A 21213-nucleotide genomic window follows, 5' to 3' on the forward strand; every position below is an offset into this window, starting at 1 on the left:
TTTTGACCTAGTAACAACTTTTCAAAGTTATGGTGTGTAGGTGCTGCTTCTAAATTGTGTGCTTTTTTTTGCTCTTCCAAGAACAATCTTAATTAATTTTATTCATGGCCTTTTTTACTCATTTGTATCCCAAAACCTGAAGTTTCAAACCATTCCATGAAATGACATTCATATTGTCTACAAGAAAGTATCTACTGAATAGAAAGTCTTTGTATCTAAATGCCAGATGTCAGAATTTGGGCATTTGGAGATTTAATTCACTCAAGTCTTGCAATATATTCCTGCAGATAACTTAAGGGGAATTATTTAAAACTAATGCTCTAAGGCAAAGCTGTGTGTATACATCTGTAGAGTTTCTGGTTGTGACCAAGTATTTTAAAGAATGATGATGAAGTGAGAGTCAGAACTGTCACCTTTCTCAGGGCCACAATGGTACTAGTATTCTGTGTGTGCAAGAAACACACTGGGGACACAGGAGGGATTTAATAACTGTATCTCTGTGAACAAACTGTTCAGAAGGAAAAGCTGTTCTCAGAAGGGAGGCCAGTACTGCACAGTAATGTGGGGGTGAAGGGTGTCGTCGATAGTTGCCAAAGTGTGGGGTTTATAGAAGTACCGTTTATTGTAGGATGTAGTAAGAAAAGCTTGTGAGGCACTATCACAAAGCTTATGCTGTAGAAAAAGAAGCCAAAAAAAAAAGAGAAAAAAACCTCTTTGTGCAAGTTTATCTTATGAAAATCGAATGACTGTAATATAAATACATTGTGGCAGTGGCTATCATTTTGCAGACATTGAGTTAGGACTTTGAAACGTTATGCAAATGCACTGGTGGTGTATACACAACTGTACACCCACTGGACTGTGCTTCATGTGTTCTTGATGCCAATGAAAACAAAGCAGGCTCCAACTGATTCAGGGGAAAAGTCATGGCTGCAAGAAGCCAGGACCTGTTTTACAGAGCTACTGCTCTGCTTCTAATAGCTGAAGTTAGGAAAGTCCCTTGGATTTAACCTTAACTTTCTTATTATCTGGAAAAGGACACAAATAAGCTGAAGAAGCTTGTTGGTGGTTTTTAATAGTTTTTCTGGCCACAGACAGTTTCCAGCTTAGCATGTTTTATTGCAATTTTTCATAGAAACAGTTCTTTTTTGAAGAGAAATAAATAATCATGTGGCTTACAGCAAAGCTTCTGTAGTCACTGGAGACCTCTGGTGCAACAGCTAAATTAATCATGAATAGCTGAACTCCCTTCTGCAGTGGTGTGCCAGAATTGTTTCCTTGCCAGTGTCTTTTCTTCCCATCTGCTGTCCCCAAAAAGCTGCAGCTCTTTACCCCCAAGGTGGTGAAGAGCCCCCTTTCTGCAGTGTGCAGCTGCCTTCCTGGCCCATTCCTGCCTAAGTGGCTATCTTGCCTCATTTTTCACCATTGCCTCTGCAACTTCTGGGACTTCTGTTGAAACTGCTGTCGTCCAAAGTGGACTGAAAATCACTAGAAAATCCCCACTGGGTTACATGACCTTTGGGGCAGTGCTTGTCTACATCCTGCCTTAAAATCCACCTCTTCCACCTGGTGTATATATTCTAACCTCCAACCTCGGCTCTGTTTGAGTGTGCCCCTTGCAGCAGCTGGTAGGGAGATTAGAGGGGGAAGCATAGGCTGTATAAAGACATCTGGTTCATAAAAAACACCAATGTATGTGGAAGATAGGGACAGTGGTACCTGCGGTTGTGGCATTACTGTTATGTAGCTGCCTACTAAAAATGAGCTATTTTTAATTTCAGAAGGCTAAAACCTTTTGATACAATTACCCAGCATGGATTATAAGGCACAGTGACAGCAATCAGTTTAACGAGACCTGCAGCAAGGAAGAGTTTGATTAGTAAGTGAATGAAATGGCAGCAAGGGATGGAAATGATGTGAAAGGATTCAGACTAGAGGAAAAGCTGGATTTGTGATGCTGGCCAGTCATCTCCATGCAGAAAGCAAGAACTAACCAGCTATTTAACATTAAGGCAGTAAGTGTAGTTGGTAAATTTAAGAAAATTAAGGTAACTTTTTAAATAGTCTCTCACTGGGAAAAGAAAACAAAACATGGGAAGTGTTGATCTGTTGTTGGAAATAGTGCCTGGGATAATTAGACAGTCCACAAAGGTGCTTGTGGTGCAGTGTGAATCCAGCCATTTCTGAGTTTTTGAGAGATACTGTTTCTGTTGGATTTTTTTTCCCTTAACTTACAATCAACTAGCAGCAGAAGAAATAGATTACATTGTTGGAAGCTCTGCCTTCTGGATGAAACTTCAGAGAGATTAAAAACCACCTAATGAAAGACAGAATAATTTGTGAGATACATTACTTCTACTTGCAGGAGAGATTTGTTGAGAGAAACAGATCTAACCTGGGCAAAAGCCTCAGCTGTTGAACTGTCCAGAAGGATCAATAAAATAATGTCTCTCACAGCAGAACAAATACATGGGCTGCATCTGAAAGCATCCAGGACTTAGGATAATTGATGGCCAGTCTGGGATGCAGGTACCATGAATCCTTGTAGGTATTGGGAGTGAAAAAACCAACACAGCAATAGCATGAAGAGAAATGCCTCATCTCATGGGAAAAGTGCATTAGGTATGGGACACTGTGCCTGTTAACCTAGGAATAGAGATTATGCTCCCAGAACAGCAGAAGCAGCAAAGCTCTATTTCTATAGATGAATGACTTGAATCTGTCCTGTCTGCAAAAATCTGTGTTTTTTCCCAGCACCACCGTGGCACAAGCACTGAATGAAAGGCAGTAGGTCTGGCAGGTGCTGGCTGGAAGGCCAGCTGCTGCCAACCACTGTAGGATGCTTTCTGGAGTTCCTACAAAGAAAGAATTCAGGGGCTCTCTATTCTCCACAGGAGTCTGACTTTGAAAAAAAAACAAACTTACAGGAACTTAATGTCCTTGAGATCATACTGTAATTTTGATTTTTGCTGTTTTGTCTCTATATACCTTTTTCAGAGTAGTCCCTTGATCATTTGTGACTGGAGCTAGTCAGTGATTCACAAACTACAGATGTCCCTGGTTTCCGCCTCCATAAGCCTTCTTTCCTTAGGAAATCAGCCTGAAAGGGAGAAAGTATGCACCACAATTAAACCTTTCAGGGCTTCCAAGAGAAGGGGGACTACTTACAACATCACTTTGAACGGAGCCAAGAGCTCAGTGTGGAAGCCCTAGAGGGGAGAGGGCTGCTGCCTGTTCAGCTGTGTGACTTTGCAAGTAGGCTATTGGGTCAGCAAACGATTCGATTTCAGCTGGGTTGTAAAGCCAGATGCAATATCATCCCAGCAACACTTCTGCACAGTGCTATTAGACTGGAGAAATGTAGCCAAGTGCTGGTTGCACTGTCCCTCAGCTGAGAGCAGAGTGCTCAGCACTCAGCACTGTGACCTCCTCCAAGGAGCCCTTCTGCAGTTCCAGCAATTGTGAAATTTAGGACCAGTGTCTCTGCCTGTGCATACCTTAAAGGAAGTTACTGTACAGCCTATAATTTTATGTTCCAGAACGGTCCATTTCACCCAAGGCAGCAATTACCCTGGTCTTCCACCTCCTCCCACAGGACACTCAGTGCAACTCATGTTTTTATGAAACTTGAAAGAAGCAGGACTAGCAGCTTCCCGACACTCTGATTTCAAAGTGGAGAGCTATATCCCAGAAGAGCATACTTCAGTCCCTGGGAGGATGCTGGGATATTTCATCAAACAAAGAGCAACCCACTTCCCTCTTCAAAAGAGAAATCTTTTAATATTGTGCATCCCAGGAAAAGTGGCTCTTGCAAACTGGAATGGATAGCAAGACTGGATAGACCTGGCACCTACATGTCACTTTGTACACACTGGTTAATGGAACACATAATTTGGAACAGATAACAGTATTTAGAGCCCTCATTCTATCCTAAATTACTAATTAATGAATTAATGTAGTTATTTCTTCAGCAGATGCATACAACCATATACTCAGTAACTTCCAAAAGAGGGAGACATTTTGGTTCTTGGTTTTAGGTCAAGATCTTCTAACTCTGTGACACTTTGCAACTACACTTGCAATTTGCTAAGAACTCAGAGACATGAATTTACATCAGTTGGAGACAATTAGTCAGACTTTTTTGTTATTGCAGCTTGTTGATGTCACAGACTGTACACCTAACAAGTTATATCGTAAGGGTACATATAGGAGAGGTGATGGAAGACAAACTGCTAGAAACTGGTGGAATTTTTTATGCTTCTTTTTCTATGTCAAGGAATGCCTTTGCATCAGAGAGAGATTAAAAAATTAAATAATTTAAAGAATTGTGCCTTTGCTTTGCCCCAGAGTTGGTTTAGTAATTTATTTCACAAGAATCTTTTATCTTGCCAAATCTAATCTGTATAGATTTTTAGGTGATTTTTAAGACATTTAAGAATATTTATTTATATCCACATTAATCTGTATGACCTTAAAATGTATGTGAGCTCTGTAGAGTATTTGCTTCACACACAGTTCTTACAACACCACTTTATACTGTCACCAGGGCCACTTTCTAAAGCCTTCCCCTAGGACTGATATTGCAGAAAATAGGGTTTGAGATCTAGATTCAAAGTTTAAAAATCTGGCACATACAAGTCAGTATAAATACTTGCTGTTTTGAATTGAAACTCAAGATCTCCCTATTCTGAATTTTATCCAACACTTTCTAGAGAGAGATTTTAAAAATACTAATCTAGACAATAGATCAGGCTGCAGGGATGTGGGAAGCTCTGGCTTGTCTGTCTGATGTGCTGATTGCTTTTATGGTGAGAACTGTATACTTTGTGCATTTCCAAAAAAACTTCCTCCTGTGACCCTTCCTGGGAACTCTGACTGTGCATGACATGGCTGTTTCAGGCACCCTGACATGCTGTGTAGGGGTGAAGTTATTTCCAGAGGCTGTCCACCCCATGCTGCACCAGCATTCTTATAAGAAGTGGACTGTCTTTCTTCTGATTTGGGAAGAGAACACCTTTCCAAATTAAATTTCCAGATTAAACTCATACTCTAAGTCGAGTATCCTCTCCTTATTGTGCCCAAAATCTACTTACATGGCACATCAGGGACTGAAATCTGATTGTAAAATCAAGGTATGGGTTTTCAGGGCACATGATTCCAGAGGCATTTTGGAGATGCTTGCATAGTACGTGTTGCTGACCTGGATTATGTTTTTAGTATATGTTTGGGAGGTAGTCAGAGTCTTTATTGTCACAGAGTAGTTAACAAGTCAGACAGAGCTCCTGGGGGCCACCAGGTGTATGCAAGCCAACACACCATCTATTTCACCTAGGAAGCCCTATACAGATCAGCCAATATGCTGTAATGAAACGACTTCTGGAATTCCTTAATATTTTATTAATTCCAGAATGGTAATAGTCATTGTTAACTGAATCTTAAATAATATGTCCATCTCTTTATTGGTATATGTCTATTGCCTTTATGCCTTTGTTGTCACAGAAATGATAATATTTCTTATTATGTTCATAGTGACTGTAGTTACTTGCACTGGGGCAGAGTAGTTGAAGACAAACAGTCACACAGTTGTGTGTTTATTTGGCTTCTCTTGCCACTGGCATGGGGCAGACTTGCTCAGTAGTGACCCTGTTGAACTTTCAAAGTTTTTTTTTTCATGCTGGTGGCGTAAAATCTTTCTTCATAGCTGGAGACAGCCTTGAACATCTGTCTTAGTTCTTACAACAACCCTGCTGAGTCTACAGTGTGTGTCTGACCTTGCTCTTAATGTCTGGAATATGTATCCCAGAGTTGAGAGAAATGTTATTTTGATATTTCCTTTTTCTTTTTTTTTTTTTCCTGAAAGGATAGACTCACTGGTAGCAAATGAAACCTTTCACACTTCTAGAATGAAAGTTAAAAATTAATGTGCATCCACTGAATCCTAATGCCAGTCAGCACTTAGACAAAATATTCTGCAAAATCAATGGAAATTTTACTTCTGTTAGAGGATGAGCAGTCATTCAAGTGCAAGGTGAACATAGGGCAAAACTAAGGAAGAATCTTTTTAGATGATTTATAGCTTTACTAAAGCACAGAGATGAAACCTGAAAGTCAAATAGAAAGTGAGATACCCACAAGCAACCTGGTTCTTGATAATACTGATGTTAACCTTTGACTTTAAATAACATGTATGTAAAATATTGTTAAGTTTAGACATGTTCATTAACAGTAGCAAACAAATTGGGTGTGTGGAAATCTCTGTCCTACTGGGATTTCATGAGCTCTTTAAAAACCTGTTAAAGACAAGCTGTTGGTGGTGATCACTTTCTCACCCTCATGGTAGATGAACTTCAAGGTTTTTGGGGATTAATTGCAACAGACTCCTAACCTGCAGACATTTTTCTGCAGGCATTTTTTTCTCTGTCTGTCCCAGCACATAGGCTGTGCACCAGGCATGTGCCCTAAACCAGGACACCTACCCAGAAACTGCTCCTTTGTCCTTCATCCAGTGTCTCCAGCAGTTAGTTGGTCATAGTCTGGATGGGTGTGTCAACACTGCCAAGGTGTCCTTAATGAACAGCAAAATATCATAATTGAGGTAGGAGCTGAGCAGAATTGAATGGATGGCTAGATGGACCAGCTCCATGCTTTCACTTAAATAAGGATTTATTATCTGTCTTAAAGATGGAGCTCTCACGGGAGTGTTAGAAAGTACTATTTCATCTCCCTCTCTCTTCTGTCTCTTGAGAAAACTGCTTAGACAAGATGAAACCTCAGTCCACAACACCTGCTGAGCTGATGCTTCAGAGCCTTTTGGTTTATCTTGCAGATATGAGGTGTCAGCAGGAGATACAGTATTTCTATTTGTCTACAAGTCGGAAAGTGAATATTTTCTTTGTAGACAATAGATTTCTTACAAAATCTGTTACCTCCAGAAAACTCTGAGCTGCAGCAGCCTCCTCTGATTAAGGTTTCAGGTTAACTATTGCTCAAGGATTTATTTGCCTAGATCTTGAATAGCATTTCTCACAGGAAACAGATGTCACTTGTGCTTTATTGGTCTGTGCTGGCTTCCAATTCAGGTTTGATTTTACTGGAATAACTGGGGGGTTTTGCTCCTGACCTGGAGCATTCGGGCTGCCTGAGAGATATCATACAAGGAAATGTGAGCTAAAAGATGTAGATGCAATTGAGAAATGGAAGAGGAAAGGTGTTCACTGTGCAGTTCCCATCCTAGCTTAGGTTGTCCAAAGCCAATCTTCTTACTCTCCAGAGTTATTTTTTCTATTAATTTTTAGTATTTTTGTTGAACTTTTGTTGCACTCATTTTTTTTTCCTACCCATCTCTAGTCCATGCAATTTAAAGTACTGGCTGCATCAGCTGCTTTGAAAACAGGTATTCTGAATGCTTTGTGAGTCTTGAATTATGATGACTGAGAGTTTTAAGAAAATAGAAATATTGTGTGTGTTTTAACATTTAGTAAGTGCCCAGTGAATTATCTCTCTAAGTTCTTTAGGGCAGGTAGAATTATTCTTACTTTAAATGGTACAGGTTGTTTGTTTCAGACTGTTTTTGAACTTGCACTTGCATGAAACTCAAGCCTGGGAGAACCTATCTGGGACAGCAGCAGGTTAGAAAATAGTTTGGTGTTAAAAAGCAGCATTCCAGCTGGAAGCAGGAGTAGCACTGAGGTGAAGAGACAGGTGGAACTAGTCCTAGTTTGTGCAGAAGGGCCAGTGCAAAACTATAGGCAGGAGCTATAAACAAAAGGCTAGAGTGAGGAAATATTTTACATTATCCATGGCATTTTGTATTTATGAAGATACCTATGCAAGAGGCTACAAAGGCAACATCTCAATGGCGTGCTAAGCTTGAGCTTTGGTTCAGTCTGTCAGTGAAGCAAAACTCCATGGCAGCTTTGCAGCAGCATGATTGCAAGAATGGACCTGTGCCCACCATGTGTTGGAGTATTGCTTTATCTTCACAGAATCATAGAATAGCTTGGGTTGAAAGACACTTTAAAGATTATCTAGGTACAATTTCCCTGCTGTGTGCAGGGGAACCTTTCATTAGACCACGTTGCTCCATGCCCCATCCAACCTGACCTTAAACACTTGCAGGAATGGAGTACCCACCACTTCTCCTGGCAACCTGTTCCAGTGTCTCGTCACCCTCTCAGTAAAGACTTTCTTCCTAAAGGCTAATCTAATCTAACCCAATCTAAGCCTACTCTCAGTTTAAAGCCATTTCTCCTTCTCCTATTGCTAGATGCTCTTCTAAACAGCCTCTCTCCATGTTTACTTGTAGGCTCCCTTCTGGTACGCAAAGGTTGCAATTAGGTCACCTTGAATCCTTCTCTTTTCCAGGCTGAACAGTCCCAGTTCCCTCAGCCTTTCCTCATTATCTTCCATGGATATATCCCTGATCCTGTCACCAGTCTGGCTGAGACATCCATGCCCTGCTTTATCTTTTGCTGAATTGTCACCGAAGTTTGAACTTCGGCTTCTTGTAGCCTTTTTTCCCTGGGTGAATCACAGCACAACTTCAGAGAGCTCTTCTTTGTTTCTTTCCTTTCACTCTGCACCTGTGTCTCTTCTCACAGAGCTATTCCCTGAGCATACTAAGGAACATCACTAAAGAATTAATTTAGTTTTGTCAAGTTTCTGGTCTGGCCCTTAATTTAGAGCAGTCGTTTCAGTCTACAATAAGGTCTGTGTTTCTGCATGCTGCAGTGAAAGAATTACGAGCAGTCCTCAGCCATGTGCACTCAAGGATGCTTTGGTAGCCCCATGGGACAGGTAGACTTCAGTGCCTGAAAACTTATTATAGAACAGGGGTACAGTCAGTATGTTGTTTTCTGTGCAACAGTGGGTCTGCCTATATGTAAAAGCTTTTACATGATTCACTGAGGCCATTAGGAGTGGAGTGGTATGCCATCATTTCAGGCACGGAGCTCTTCAAAATGAACGGCTTTTTCCATCTCTCCCCAGGGAGCCGCGAGAGCCTTTCAGCATGTAGGTTGGAGGAGACTGTTCGTAAGCCTTCAGTCACAGCATCAGGAACACAAAGCTTATTGCTGGGATGAGCCTGCAGCTCTGAGTGATAAATAAGGCAAGACAGCTAGATGAAAAAACCTGACTTGCTGAGAAAAAGGTGGACTGATTTTTAAAGTTTGGCAACCTGGACCTCTCATAAGCATATGGAGCACATGTTGGTAGAGGGTCTAGAGCTAAATACAGTATTCTGAAGGTGTGATGAAGTAATCAGGCAACAGAGCAGAATGAGAAATAAGATCTCTTTAACTGACTCAATTTTCAATATATTTTCTATGCTTTTGTCTTTGCCTCTGTTTATGACACACCAGGATATATCCAGTCTAGTTTGATTTTTTTTTTCTTTTCTTTTGTTTTTTCCTCATTCATTCCCAGAATTTCATATACCCACTTGGTTTTCAGTCCTCTGAAGAAAGCAGACCTTCAGGGTTTGTATAGTTGGACTTGGAAGCTAACAAGAATGTTCTTTCTTAAGTGATTTCGCCTTATTTGGCTTCTGAGGTCACAGACATAGGGGAAGAACACCTGCTCTCATCTTGCTTCAGCACATAATCCCTGTCCCAGACAAGCCTAGAAGGGCACGACACAGGAGATGAAGAATAATATAAAAAATTGCTCAATAACTTTTTGGAACATCCGGAAATGTTCATGGATAATGATTTTATTTTCCCTGGTTTTATCATATCCACACCAAGAAATAAGATAGAAAAACACTGTTTCTTCAATTACTACATTCATTGTTTGAGAGATTGTAAAAAGTATGGATAATCCAAGCTCTCTGCAAGCAATATAGAAACTCTTGAAGGACAATTGTACATGTCCTGTGTGTCTGATGCAAGCAGAAATTTCTATTGGCAAATACTGCTTTGGTAAGGCTTTTCAAGACCTTGTTGCCTCTGTGTGTGTGTGTGTGTGTGTGTGTGCGCGTACACGCACATTTGCTTTAATTTCTTTCTAATGGAGCCTATTTTCCTTCAGGGTGGCAGGACACAGTGTATCCAAGAAGTCTGCCCCATTCTCTCATGTCCCCAGCACCTCAGTCACATTCCTGCTGGACAGTGCTGCCCCAAATGCTTAGGTGAGTGGTTTTTCCCCTAGGAATTTTGTAATTAATACAATATGTTTGTGCATAACCTATTTTAGACCAGTATTTCACAGTACTGGTAAATTCCAGGAGGAGTAAGAGATTCTATTGCTCAGTTTATAATCCACAGATTTTGAAGAGGTACTCTGAATGGTCAGTGTTAGGGTTGTGGTTAATCAAGCAGCTGCAGAAGAGCATTTGAACACAGACCAGTTGCCTTGCTTAAAAGAAAAAATATAGGGATGCTTCCCACCTTCATCATATATTTTACGAAGGAGATTGAGGTGGAGGAAATGTTCCTTTGGAGTTTGCCACAAGAAAAAGGCCTCATCATCTCATATTAGTACTTGAGTGAGCATTTGCATTTTTGGTTTTTGAGGAAATGCAGGTCAGAGGAAACTTCTGAACTGACATTGCATTTATAGAAACTGTTGTCAGAGAGGCCATGGATCCAGGAGATCATCTCATGATAGCCTTCTTAAGGTGGAATCATCCAGGAATATTTTCAATTACATCTTTCCAACACATTTGAAAGGTGTGAGTCATAGGCCTCTAAGAAGGGCTGGCTCTTCCAGGACATGACAAGCTAGGCAGTGACAAAATAAGGCACTGCCTTGTGCTCTTACTTTGTCCACAGATCCCACAGGTTAACATTCCATCTATTTCTTAAACAAGGAGCACTTACATCCTGCCAAGTAAATTGACTTTAGTTTGGTCTATAACTAGGGTTATAACTAGGATTGGAAAATTTCAGAACTAATTACTTCCAGTTCATCAATGGAAACTTTTTGTAATTTTGACTATATTTTTATCTGAAATCTCTTAACAGGTCTAGGTTAGAGATACAGAGATGTCTAGCCTTGGAGCCAGCAAAGCTATATAGAGTTCCAGGTTCTGATAATACTTTACATTTTTGACCGCTTGAAACAAACCTGAATTTATTTATTTGCTAATTGAGAAGTTCTTCAGGTAAATAAATGTCGGCCTGGAACATTCAACCACAGTACCAGAGAGTAATGCACTAGAGGAATGAAATGGATAGGAGAACAGTCCAAATGCTGAGCTTCTGTTTTGGCTGAGAACATTTTTCCTTTCCTTCTGAAAACTCCCCTTGTCCTGTCCTCCCCATGCTTTTCCTGACTGAACTTTCCCCTCCTTGAACGAGGCATTCAAAATGCAGCTTTAATTTTTGACTACTTCAAGGGAATCTTTCTTAAATTTCTTTTTTCCCTTCTTAGAATGTAAACAAATTCAGTAATAATAATGTATTTCATTTTTATGTAGTTTTTACTCTAAAGCATTTCATATACCTGGGAATTGATTATGTCTATTTACAGGGAAGTGTTAAATGTTCTGGTGGGGAGGTAAAGCCAAGGGATGAGTAACACACTGCATGGTAGTTGGGAAAGAGAAAAATTTCCAGGGATGCTGAGGCATGGTTTTTAAAGTATCATATGAAGGACCTCCCTGCAATTGAATTCCTGATAGTCAGCAGACATAGCTTAGAAGAATGCTGTGGACTCTACTGGGACTTGAATTATTAGTTTAACTAGTGGTTATGAGCCAGCAAAGACAACCATTAAGCCAATATCTTCATCACCACATCTTTTAAAGTGGTGTCTCCTTTGACAGCGGTTTTGAACCAACTATTTGAACTGGGTAGGCCACCCGGGATTGTGCTGAGCAGTTTGCAAGGCATGGCGAGATAGTGTGGGAGAGAACTGGACTTTTGTTCATTTGCTGACACAAGCTCTGCAATTGAAGTCCTGGCCCCACAGTGAGCAGCAGAAGTGTTGTTACAGGCAGGACTGAGGCAGGGCTTTGCCCCTAAGTAGTGCATGGATGTGGAGCAGTTCCTTTTAGGACTTCTGAGCATCCTCAACTGATTCCTTATGTCAGTCCTGCAGGATAAATAAAACTTTTTGAGAAAGACACACATCCTGTGCAAGAAGGCTGGCTATGCAATCACAGATTAATTCCAAGTAGCTAATTTGCAGGAGAGGGATGTTTAAATTGTGTCTAACAGAACAAAAGCAATTATTTAATAACTTTTGTTTAACATTCAATTTGTAAAAACTGAAGGCAAATCCAACGGATTTTGCTGTACGCTTATTCTTTTGTTCACTTATATCTGAGAGGAAAGTGGAATTTTTTTTTAAAGAGGCTCTACATTTATCAAGAATTATTGAAAAAGGAAGGAATTACAGTGTGCCAAAGACCTGATGGTTTGAAAGCTAAAATATTGGCCTAGTATTTAGCACTTTTAATATGTACTTTGAGTGGGAATTCCCTACCTTGGATTTGATGCCTATTAAACATTAGATGTCAGAAATTATAAGGTAGGAGAGTGACAACCACACATAAAAGAACTTATTAGTTACCCATCTCCAACAGTAAACAGGGAAATTCAAAAGTAGGCAAGTAAGTATAGTGTTTTTGTGAAGAGCCCATGTGTATGTATTATAATAGTATCTTTTTAAAAATAACTTACTGAGAAAGAAGCTGAGGAATAAGAGAAGCTTACAGGAGTGCAAACTGTATTGTAACTTGGGTCTGAAAGTATTTGTGGGATCACATGACTTCTGGAAGGATTTGATTTTGGTGCTGCCTTCCCTGTATAGTGCCCCAAACCTTTGTCTCACTGCCATTAAACCCAAGTAATTTTCAGATTACGGAAACTAAATATCTTGTGTTCATTCTGTTCATAAACTATGCAGATTCCTATATTTCTTGTTGCCTTGCGTGAAGACATGGTACACCAAGCTATCTTAATGAGACTGGACAACACCTATGATTTTTTTTGGATCAGTGTCACTGAGTTGATTTAGCTTGGCTGCTGTGAACCCCTGGGGCAGATATGCTAAAAAAGTTTAGACTGCTTTATTTGATAAGTTATTGCTTTAAGTTAAAGACTGTTTAAACTAGTTTAAGTGTACCTACCTTAAGAGTTTGCAGTGCTTACTTTTTATTCCTTTAGCTGCACTGTGCACTTTATGATGAGAAGAAGAAAGATTTTTACTTTATAAACATGCCATAAATCATTTATATTCCATCCCACAGTAGAACGTGCAGAGATGAATGTGTACCAAAAGAATAGTGAACTGTTAAAAGTACATATTTTTCAGATTGAAATGGAAGCACATAGCAAATGACACGTTGCACATGAATTTGGTGACAATAAGCCCTACTATTTTTGTTGACAATGTGGCATATTTTCAACCACATTTTGTTTCTGTTACTGTTTATTCATATTCAGGACAGAGGAAAGTGTTTGACCTCCCATTTGGAAGCTGCCTTTTTCACAGCAATGTGTATGATAATGGTTCCTCATTTATCTATGACAACTGCACAGTGTGTACATGCAAGGTAAGTCCATAGTGCTTAGATATTGTATGCTGATGGTTGTCTGGCTTAGCAGTAATTTGTAGGGCTGTGGAATTGTAAGCCTGATACTATTCTTTGGCATCTTGTGTGGTCTCAAAGAATCTGATCTGAAGAGCACTTGCAGTTGTGCTAGGAAAGTTTAAGTCTCAGTTGAGACATGATGCCTGACCCTGTCTGATGCAAAATAAAGTTGCTCAGATTATGTTGTCCTCTTTAAGACTGCATTAGACTGGAAGAGGATTTTCTAAATTATGAATTACCATCTCTCTGCTGAAGGTCAGTGTTTTTTATTTAGTTCCCTAACACGACTGCAACATCTTAAAGTTTTTTACAAAGGCAAACAAATCAAAGTGCCACCAAAATCAGTGAGATTTTGCAGGTCAACAGAAGTGCAAGCTAGGCTTTAAATTCATAGACCATGAAAGATTCCCTTTATCTGTAAATAATATTTATTTTATCTGAGCTGACCTGTTCAAAGCACCTGTCCAGTGGCTTGGGTGGATGCAATGACTGAGCAAGCAGAAATATATAAGGACACACAGGAGCACAAACATCTTGGTGATGATTTTATGATTTCCTTTCACCTCTGTACCTAGGATTCAACAGTGATATGTAAGAAGAGATGCTTACTTCCTGGTGAATGCAATAAAAACAAAGACCACTGCTGCAAGGAATGTATCTCATACATCTCTCCTGAGGAGGTGAAAGTATGCAAGTTTGGCAATAAAGTCTTTCAGGTAAGGTTTCACGTGTGGCTCAAGGGTAGGTGCCGTTGTAACAGCCAAAAGAGCATGAGTTTGCTGTAAATTATTGTGACTTGTTTTTAGCAGAATTGTCACCATCCTAGTTGATGATGGAACAACTCAGAGGCAAAGCTTTGCAGAATTTTCCATCTGCTCATTTTTTTTCTGAGTTTGCATAAATTCTGCTGATAGTCAACAGTTAAAGTTTAGTTCCCCCTTGAATGTTACATGTTGTCTGCCCCTCTGTGTGTAGATGTTCAAGCTGCAGTTTCATGACAATGGATTCATTTTTAGTAAGAGATACTAATGCTCTGCTTTCTAAAACAATCACTGATACTCATGGAGGAGATATTCTGAGTGGTATGTAGGCTTTATCTGCCGAGCCAGAGTCTTTTCCGTAACTGAGCCAACAAGAGCTTTGTGAAGTTCGTTTTGGCTGAAAGTTACTTGATTTACTACATTTCACGTCTCTGCTAAGGACAGCACCCCTGACATCTTATACTGGGATAGCCATGTAATAACTGTTACCTACTGCACTCTCACCCTATGTATTAAAATCACAAGGGATTCCCTGCAGAATGCTTCTGCTGTTTCTGAGACCCCATTTGTTTTTCCAAGTGGTGCAGCTTTTTTTCACACTGTGTCAGAAAAAGATTCTGTCACCTCATGGGCCATCTGTGAATTAAGAGACCCTTGAATCAGATCAAATGTTAAGTCCTGTGTGAGTACTTGGTTTGCTCAGCCAGAATTGCTTCCCATTTATTCCATCTTTTGTGTACATAGCAGAAGTGTTTATTCTGGAAATTACTTGTGAACCTACTGTACGCTGAGACTATGCTCCATCTGATTGGCACTTTCACACTGGCACCATTGTGCTTCAGGAACAAATGCCTACTTCTTAGGCACCCAACTAAAATATTCTGCTTCTTGTGAAGATTTTATTATATATTACTAGTATTATATGGAGTGTGAAAAAATAACGAGACAGTACATCCATTTCTGGCCTTGTGTGCAAAAAAGTAAATTCAATATTTCTCTATGAAGTCAATGGTCTAACACAGAATGGACACAGCAAATGTGTTTTTGCACTCCTGTGCAAAACCAGCTGTAAGACAAAAATTCAGGGCAGCTGCATGCAGTCAGCTGTGATGTATTCTGGTATCTTGGCAGATGCCTGGTGAGTGGTCATTAGAGACCGAAGAACATCAGAAACTCCAGGCAATAGAAACATACCCTAGAAACAAAAAATAGGAGAGAGACAGCCTTTGATGAAGCAAGCTGAGCTGAATAAGTTAGTCTCCTTGGCATTTCAGATATAGTCTGTTTCTGTTTCTGGTCAGAACATCATGTTGAGGTGGGCACATAATTATTCACAGCTGTCTGGTTGAACTGCCTGTTCCTGTCAGGTCTATCCTCACCCTTCCTTCCCAGCAGCCCTGTAAACAGAAAACATGCACACTTTGGCTCTAAGCGGTCTAGCATAAGACTGTAAGTGGGTGAGACAGAATGTTTTAGGAACCATGCTTGGCAGATACAACACTGTGTAAAAAGGAGCCAGGGCAGTTCCACAAGCAATTCATCCCAAGTGGGGACAAGACCACAAGGCATATTATGCTCTACACTTCATATTTTCAGAGCTATACATAGGCTGTCTTACCTGCTCTGCTTTTGAGAGATTCAATACTGTATCTCTTCTAAATATTTTCAGATGTTTAGCAGATCAGATATCCATGAAAGTGCCGTAGTAATCTAAATTAGAATTATTTGACCGTTCCTGCCCTATGTTGAAAAGATGCTACATATGGGAATAAATTCACTATCTGCTGACATCTTAATCAAATATTTTCATGTGCAACAACTTAAAGATGTCACTCAACCCACAGAATCAGGTTTTTCTGATTATGTGAACTGAAATGAAAATTTGTGGTAGGTGTGATCACAACTCAGATGCTTATTGGATAGAAAACAATACAAATAATCAGGACACTGTTGAAAAATGCAAATGTGATTTGGTTAGCTTTGGAAAAATAAATTTCTTACCAACAAGGCCTAAGGGAAGAAAACCTGGCTGAATTTGATCCCTGTCTTGAATCCAACTGGCCATGGACAGACACCTCAAAATAATTTAGACTAAACAATGACACAGTGCCAACAGGGAAATTCATCCTTTCTTGTGCAATGATACATTGCTGAAATAGCTTTTTGTTGCCACCCCAGCTGATACTATATCATGTTCCCTCTTGCAGGATGGAGAGATGTGGTCCTCTGTGAACTGCACCATCTGTGCTTGTGTGAAAGGCAAGACAGAGTGTCGCAAGAAACAGTGCATTCCAGTCAGCAGCTGTCCTCATGTGAGTTTTTTAAAAGAACTGAGCTTTCTTCATTTTTCTGCTCCACCATTATCTTTTCCAGTGTTTCTTGGAAGTGTGTGCATGACAGTGGGACATGCTGTTTGGAAAGAAGGGATCATTTGGAATGTTAATTTTGGTTGGCATTCCCCAAATGTGCTACTGCTATCCTGAGTATGGTCTTCCTGCCTCTGTCCTTGCTCTGATGACTCTGTGCTCCACCTCTTCTTCTCCTTTAACTTTCTCTGTCCCAAGTATCTGCATTGGCACACTTATTTTTGACTTTTATTTAATAGTTTTATGGAGTGGAGAGGTGACTATGTTAATATTTCAGTAGTGTATATATTGCTAAGGCACGCCGCAGCAGATTGTTGTACTTGCATTTTTCAGTGCATATGAGGCTTAATACTTGGTTGAAAATGTAAATTAGACAAATCTAAGAAAATTAGTTCAACCAAGCCGTGCTTCAGCCTTCACTAAGGTTGTGGCCTGGGTATTTTTTATTTGAAACTCTAAAGTGAACCCAAAGAATGCTGTAATTGTAGCTTAATGGCATCAAAAAATAGCTTTGCTTGAAACCCTGAGCTAAAATCAGCCTTTGTTTCTTGGATTTCTCACACTGATAAATGATTTTGGTCTTATGGCTCAAGGTTTCACAAGATGGAGCTCTAAATAGCACCTTATGTAGGGGCAGATCTGTGAGCAAAACTGCAGAAGAGAGACCCAAGTTGTTAGCATTACACCTTCTCAGTGTTTTCTTCTCAATCCTGGAAGCCAGTGGGGGAAATGTGAGTCACTGACACCCAGATATAAATTTTTTAAATGAAAAGCTCTTAGTTTGTAAAATTTTTTATGTGTAAACTTTTGACAGAAGTGGTGGTAGAATAAAGAGCCTGCACCTTGGTTCTCCCCATTCTGATGTGACAGAGGGCTTCAAGATCCTCAGAAGAGGGAGAATCCTTTTCCTGTCCCTCTGGCACTTACTGCAGAGAGCAGTTCTCCTCTTAATGGGCCTCACATGAGATGCTGCATGCACATCAGGAAGCGTGAACAAATGGAGCTGTTCTTCTGGGAATGTTATATGTATGGCTCATGGCAGTCAGGTTTGCTACCTTCATGCCATTCACAGTATATGCAGGAGGTGAGAGCTTGGACTTTTTAGGTCTTGCACACACTGCATTGCATTTATATTTTTCTTGTGCTGATGCATTTTAAACATTTAAGGTGCTTCTGAGATCAAGTAGCTAAAATGACTTAATAGAGATCTTCAGTGAAGCACATCAGTTCAGCTGTATCCATATATAAATTTGTGCATAGAGATGATCAGTTGAAGTGGTTTCTAAAATAAAAATAGTGGTGGGTAAAAATTCACCACGGACAGTGCTGCAGCACGTGAGACTGACAAACTCATTCAAAGCTGCTATAGAACCTGCTCCAAGGCTAATGTGAAGTCCTAAACTGCACTTGACCTCTGAGGTGAGTCTGCAAACAAGCTGAACGAAAACAAGGTCTGGTTCCTTAGGGCTGGAAAGACCATTTTTGTTACCCTGCAGCACCTTCCTCTCCAGTATATAATCAGTCAGCCAGATCCCCACCCTAAAATGCATATTGCAATCAAACCCACCCTCCTCTACAGGTACACATTACATTTTTGCTGTTCCAAGATAAACTGGAAGGAGAAGTAGGAGAAAGAATGTAAACTCTAGAGTAAGATTTATTTTCCTATTCCAAATGGGTACCAAGTAGTTTTAAAGCAAATAATGTATGCTAATTGATTTAAATCTTTTACTTTTCATCTCTGCTCCACTATCTTTGATGAGACTTTCTGTCAGAAATCTATAAACATCACTTAAACACACCACATTTTTCAAGATAAAGATATATTAGTGGTTCTGATACTGACAGCCTGAATATCACACATAGAGTTACGCTGCTGTCTCTGCAAACTGTAGATGCGTCCATTCCTTTTCTCTCTTCACAATATTTTTGACAGTAAGCAGTCTCCACTATTGAAGACTGCTGTGAAATAAAATGTGGTTTCATATCCCTTAGGTGTCAGGCAACATAAAGTTACCTCATTAAATGTGTATTATTATACAGACAACTGAGTGTGAAAGGATTGAAGATTCACAAAGAATTTAGAATATTATTCCTTGACTTAAATGCTTTACCATGCAGTCTTAATACTCTTTGCATGATACTGTGCATGGCTTTTTTTTGGGCTATTTTATTTTATTTTATTTTACTTATCATAATAAATTTTGGCCAATTATTTCTTGAAAGTATGGGTTTCAAAGTGGTAATTCTGCAGAAATTTCCAATACTGCACAACCATTTTTTTTATTCAATCTATTGGTTGCAGGCTGACATATTTTTTAAGACTGTTTCTGCCATTTCTTTAGTTTTCTTCATAGAAGTAGACACAGGTTTCTGTTTCTTTTGTTCTTTTCTTTTTGGAGCATTTAATCCCATATCAGCAATTGCAGGAAATGTCTTTCTTAGATTCTTTTCATCTGCTGCAGATCCAATACATTTTTCAAATTCAGTCCCTCCTGTCACATTTATAGTAGGATTGGTCCTCCTTGGCATTCTAGTGAGCCTTGTGGCTTGTGGTTCCTATTTCATGCTTTGTGGTGACTGTCTCCACACAGATATTCCCTCTCTCAAGTTACCTGGAATGTCAACCTGCAAGGTGTGGTACATACTGGCCCCCACTCAACAAAGCTATTAAACACGTGTCTAGTTCTGCTGAAGTTAGTGTGCTGAAACTTAAACACATGCTTAAATACTTTACAGAAAGGGAGCAATCTCAACATTTGGAAACACTGTTTCAGAGATCCTTTAGACTTCTTACTGAATTTGCTGTTTACTTGCCCTAGCTCTGCTCTAGTCATTCCTTTGCCTTGTGCCATCTTCTTTCTGATTACCCATCCTTATAATTTATCACCTTGCCCCTTCTTATGCCTTTGAATTCCTCACTAACATCTTAAGTCTGTGGTAATGATCAGTGGCCATGAACATGCTTCTTTTTGTACTGCTAGAGAAGAGCTTGGTGAATTTTACAGCATATAACCTTTACTGAGCTCCAAGGCTGTGCAAAAGTTAATACAATTAAATTCACGGCAGGTGAAGACATTTGCAGAGTTTGATTCTGTGGGTAAATTTTGAACCCATGAACTTCAAGTGAGCTGAAAATTTATTCAGAACACGTTCTCCCATCTCTAGCACAGACTGCATATAATGTTATACACATCTGTTATTATTACAAACAAAAAGTTGCTGTTTTTACTCCAGTGCCAAATGAAGCACAAAAAAACAACAGCTGTTGCTATTGCACAACCAAACAACCTCTTTTCCCCAGAAATTAGTCTTGCCTTAAAAAAAAAATAGAAAATAGAAACCTCAGACACAAAATTGAAAACCCCATAAAAAGGAAGAAAAATCCCTGAAAATAAATAGACTCAAATGTGGTCTGCTTATAAATATTCATAGGGAAAAATGGGATCACATCACTTATCCCACTCCTAAGGGAACCCTCAATGCTAACGAACTCTTGCAGCACATGTTAGCAATAATGGGTTTCCTTATTCTACAAGACAAAAACAGGATCTCAGGCCAACATGGTGGCTCAAGTAACCAGCCTCAGCAGGCTGCCTTGGAGATTCCAATTTCACTTGAATTCTTGCCACTTCCAGCTCGGCTGATCATTTCAACTCTTTTATTGAAACAGAGAGGTAAGGCTATGCAGTGCAGTGTGTGGCATTCAGCTGCATGTTTCTGTTCCTACAAATATGTGTTGCTAAGCTCCCTATTTCTGTGTGGTTTTGAGGGTTCCTCCTTTAAGGGGTTCTGTTCTAGCAGGTGCTTGATAAGCCTACTGTTGCAGCCTGGTCCTCAGCTTTTCTCTTTGCTGGGACCTGGGAAACACACAAACATTTAAGTGCCTCTAACTCTGCCACTGCAACTCTGATCCCTTTTCTTAAGTCCAGATGTGTCTCAAGTGTGTTCACATGAATTTGCGTATTCAAAGACAAGCCTACACTGAACTGGGCTGTGTGGGTATTGTGCCCAAGTGCATTCATGACCAAGGATTCGTTCATGCCAAGCGTCTACATCAAGCAGGAGCAGGGTGGAACATGCTCCACTCCAGTTTTCTAGCAGATACTTGGAGTTCATGCCTCCCCATGCACATTTTCAAAGCTTGGCAGCACTGTAGGTAAAAAGCAAGGCAGACAGCAATAGGGCTGCCTTTGCCCACTTCCCCACTCTTTGCCTAGACCTGTCACCAATTTTTTGTCTGTTTTCACAAGTTTTCTATATGTTTAGGGGGCAGGATAGCACAGCTCCATTTGCTCACTCTTGCTGTCCTCACCTTGCTTACCTACTTGGTGAGAATAGGAGCAGTAGTCACACAGAGTGGACTTCCTCTCTATATAGCTCTCACTACCTGTGTGGGAATATGGGTGAGCTTCAGTATCACTGTAAGTTCTTTTATAACCAACATCAGTTTTTGCTTGGAAAAATACATTGTTCAATGTCAATTTTTTCAGGCTTCTCTGCTAGCTTGCTGATTAACTTGAGATAATTTAGTTCCTTCCTTCCT

At 39.9% G+C, this 21213-nt stretch overlaps 1 protein-coding gene across 3 annotated transcripts in view; it reads left to right on the forward strand.

The window, feature by feature from the left end:
• The window catches only part of BMPER (BMP binding endothelial regulator), a 151979-nt gene that overhangs the window by 64140 nt on the left and 66626 nt on the right, over window positions 1-21213 (forward strand). For all 3 annotated transcript variants that reach the window (XM_015619660.3, XM_015619657.3, XM_019005800.2), the window contains 4 exons: window positions 10030-10129; window positions 13392-13501; window positions 14116-14256; window positions 16509-16613. In XM_015619660.3, coding sequence (XP_015475146.1) covers window positions 10030-10129; window positions 13392-13501; window positions 14116-14256; window positions 16509-16613 — 456 coding nt within the window. The remainder of the gene's footprint in view (window positions 1-10029; window positions 10130-13391; window positions 13502-14115; window positions 14257-16508; window positions 16614-21213) is intronic.

The sequence above is a fragment of the Parus major genome, chromosome 2 (genome assembly GCF_001522545.3).
Source record: "Parus major isolate Abel chromosome 2, Parus_major1.1, whole genome shotgun sequence".
NCBI lineage: Eukaryota > Metazoa > Chordata > Aves > Passeriformes > Paridae > Parus > Parus major.